This window comes from Protobothrops mucrosquamatus, unplaced genomic scaffold (assembly GCF_001527695.2).
Source record: "Protobothrops mucrosquamatus isolate PMUCROS unplaced genomic scaffold, P.Mucros_1.0 scaffold4889, whole genome shotgun sequence".
Classification (NCBI taxonomy): Eukaryota; Metazoa; Chordata; class Lepidosauria; order Squamata; family Viperidae; genus Protobothrops; species Protobothrops mucrosquamatus.
This window is the reverse complement of record NW_015390777.1, coordinates 58,476-62,293: the sequence shown is the minus strand read 5'-3', so window position 1 is coordinate 62,293 and position 3,818 is coordinate 58,476. Positions and strand designations below refer to the sequence as shown.

General features: G+C 43.3%; 1 protein-coding gene across 1 annotated transcript in view; it reads left to right on the top strand.

Moving 5' to 3' along the window:
- LOC107299417 (bactericidal permeability-increasing protein-like) overlaps positions 1-3,818 on the top strand; it is a gene marked incomplete at both ends in the record, with an annotated part of 57,266 nt that overhangs the window by 6,339 nt on the left and 47,109 nt on the right. The window contains 2 exons of the mRNA XM_015828779.1: positions 449-616; positions 2,444-2,511. Of these exons, the coding sequence (XP_015684265.1) occupies positions 449-616; positions 2,444-2,511 (236 nt within the window). The remainder of the gene's footprint in view (positions 1-448; positions 617-2,443; positions 2,512-3,818) is intronic.

Genomic DNA, 3,818 nt, shown 5'->3' with positions numbered 1-3,818 from the left:
GGGGCCATAGTTCCCCCATGCTGGCTCAGGAATTCTGGGAGTTGAAGTCCACCAGTCATAAAAGAGCCGAGGTTGCCTACCCCTGTACAAGAGCATAAAGTCAAGGCAATCAAATAGCCAATCGCTGGCTGGGGAATTCTGGGAGTTGAAGTCCACCCCTCTTAAAGTTGTCCTGCTTAAGCAAACCGAAGGATATTCATTAATCTGTCCTACTCCAAACGACAAGGGAGTTAGTTATTTTACGAGGGGCCCTTCCCCTAAACCTGTGGGTGGTTCTTAGAAGATCTCAGTCATGTCTCTTTAATTTTCACCCTGGATTGAAACAACCATGGGACACACACACACCCCTGATCTCCAAAGGAGTGGGGGCCACCCAGCGAAGCCGGGCTTCAAGCAAAGGAGAGGCCCATCTTTGGAAATGTGACTTCTCTCCTTGCCTTCTTCCCAGATCAAGCAGCTCTACCCCAGCATGCCGATGAAGCTGAGGGTCTCCCCTTCTTCGGCCCCATCTCTCAGCATCTCCCCCGAATCCATCTCGCTGACCCCTTCGGTCGACATCCAGGCGTTTGTGATTCTCCCGAATTCCTCCCTGGCGCCCCTCTTTTTGATCGGAGTGGTAAGTGAACTCTTCCATGTTATGCTCAATGGTGGACAATCCAGATGTTTTTGCACAGTCTTTTACGAGTAAGCCTCGACTTACGATCATTTAGTGATGATTCGAAGTTATCTGTTGGAATATAGCATAAGTTACTCCATTTTGTAACCTTCAGCAAGCTTAATAGTGCTTACGTGTTAGGCTGGAATCTGCAGCTGCAAACACGTAAAGGACAGAGAACAAAGGGACATGTCAAGAAAGCTGTTTATGCAAGCTATAATATTATCACCTCTTGATAAGACCTTCCAATGTGAACAATAATTGCAACTTTACTGTGAACCGTTAGTCGCTTATGCCATGTAATAGATAAGATACATTCTGTAAAACTTTCTGCTGTCTCTAACCTCCAAAACTCCGTTTGCCTCCCCCGGTTCACCCCCCTGCTTGTAGCTTCTGCCTGCAATTTGCTTTGTGATGATTGCTAATAAAAGAGGTCCCCAGAGACTATTCTGGGCTGATCTCATCCCGAGGAAACCTGGTATGGTGTCTTCATATGACAACTCATGAATCAGCCCCCGGACGAGGTCTGAAACCAAGCCGGGAGACTCAGGTCCCGGTTTCCCACAGTTATCACCGCCCTGAAAAAAGGAACTTAGGACCGTTTTTCCACACTTACGACCAGGGGTGGGATTCAGCCGGTTTGCATCACTTCGGCAGAACCGGTAGCTAATTTTTTTTGTTGCCCAGGCCCAGAATGGACTTCCGGAAACGGCATCCACACAGAGAACCGGTTGTTCACCTATTTGAATCCCACCACTGATCATATCTATCTATCTATCTATCTATCTATCTATCTATCTATCTATCTATCTATTCAATAATATACAATCCTCGAACTCCGGGAGGAATATAAATCAGCTGTTTATTGTTAAAAAATTTAAAACAATAAAAGCAACTATTTACAATACTAAAACAAACTTAGCTTTCGCTGATCCACTGCCAGCGTCTTCAGAGTAAAGTTTTGGGGGTGGAGAGATCTCTTATAATCCTTGCTAACCTAGTTTCTTACTCATTGACCATGTGATAGGGTCTGTCTGTCTGTCTGTCTGTCTATCTACCTATCTACCTATCTACCTATCTAGCTATCTAGCTATCTACCTATCTAGCTATCTCTATCTATCTATCTCTATCTATCTCTATCTATCTATCTATCTATCTATCTATCTATCTATCTATCTCTATCTATCTATCTATCTATCTATCTATCTCTACATCTATCTATCTATCTATCTATCTCTATCTCTATCTATCTATCTCTATCTCTCTATATCTATCTATCTATCTATCTATCTATCTATCTATCTATCTATCTATCTATCTATATCTATCTATCTATCTATCTATCTATCTATCTATCTATCTATCTATCTATCTATCTATCTATCTCTATCTCTCTATATCTATCTATCTATCTATCTATCTATCTATCTATCTATCTATCTATCTATCTATCTATCTATCTATCTATCTATCTATCTGTTGCCTCAGACGCTCCACATCTGACTCGCATTTACAACGGTTGCAGCGTCCCCGGGAGTCACGTGATCCCCTTTTGGGACCTTCCCACATGCCAAGTCAACGGGGGAAGACCATTGAAAAGAAATGTAACATTGGGTTGATTATATGATGATCTGCTTAACGACCAGCCTGGCTTACAACTAATTCCGGACTTAATTATGGTGGTTAAATTGAGGACGGCCTACATCCAAAGGAAAAGATAATGGAAGTGGGCGTGAAACGGCCCTGATCTGCATCTTTCTGATTTCTGCTTTTTTCCTCTCCTTTCAGACCACGTCGGTTTCTGCCAAAGTTGATGTCAATTCTACCAGGATCTTTGGAGACCTGAAGATGGGCAGGTGAGCAAGGCAGGAGCTAACCCTGACTCAGTACGGAAATACAGAGGGTCCTTGATTTACAACTGTTCGTTTAGTGACGGTTCAAAATTACAGTGGCAGTGAAAAAAATAACTTAGGACCATTTTTCAAACTTACGGCCACTGCAGCATTCCCAGGGTCACGGGATCAAAATTCAGACAGTTGGCAACCCGCTCACGTTTACAACGGACGCCGTGTCCAGGGTGTGTGTGTGTGATCCCCTTTTGTGACCCACAAAGTCAATGGGGGAAGCCAGATTCACTTAACAACCATGTTACTACCTTAACCCCTGCAGGGATTCATTTATCGGGGATTTTCTGAACGCAATTCCATCGTGTATTTCTGTAAATCTGAATTTGTACATGGAGTGAATAGCTTCATGTTTGCTCATTGAGAATGCAATAGAATAGAATGGAATGGAATGGAACGGAACGGAACGGAACGGAACGGAACAGAACAGAACAGAACAGAACAGAACAGAACAGAATAGAATAGAATAGAATAAGATTTAGAATAGAATAGAATAGAATAGAATTAGAATTAGAATAGAATAGAATAGAATAGAATAGAATAGAATAGAATAGAATAGAATAGAATAGAATAGAAAATATGGAATGGAATGGAAGAAGAGAGGAGAGGAGAGGAGAGGAGAGGAGAGAAGAGGAGAAGGCAATGGAATGGAATAGAAAATATGGAATAGAACAGAACAGAACAGAACAAAAAAGAACAGAATAGAACTGGAAGGGACCTTGGAGGTCTACTAGTCCAGCCCCCTGCTCAAGCAGGAGAATCTAGACCAGGGCTTTTCAACCTTTTCAACCATTGTACCACTTTTAAGATATGGCAACATCCGAGTACCACCTGACGCCTAGCAAGGTGTCAAGAACTTGATGACCAAAAAAAAAAAAAGGAAAAAAGTGATAAAGTACAGGTAGTCCTCGACTTACAACAGTTCGCTTAGTGACTGTTCGAAGTTACAATGGCACTGAAAAAAGTGCCCCCCCCCAAGCCACAGCTGAGCAAGACCCCTGCCTGCCCACCCGGTGGCGCTCTTCCTTCTGTCCGAGGTTTCCATTGTTGTGAGCATTTATGTTGAGGATTGGCAGCGGGGGTGGGGTGGGGGGTGTTTGGTTTTTATTCCCCCCGTCTGCTGGGTGGTTGCAGCAGGTTTTGGTCACTTCACATGACCCTGGGACACTGTGACCGTCATAAATATGAATCAGTTGCCAAGCATCTGAATGTAAATCACAAGACCCTGGAGATGCTGCAACATTCCAGCTGATCGGCGC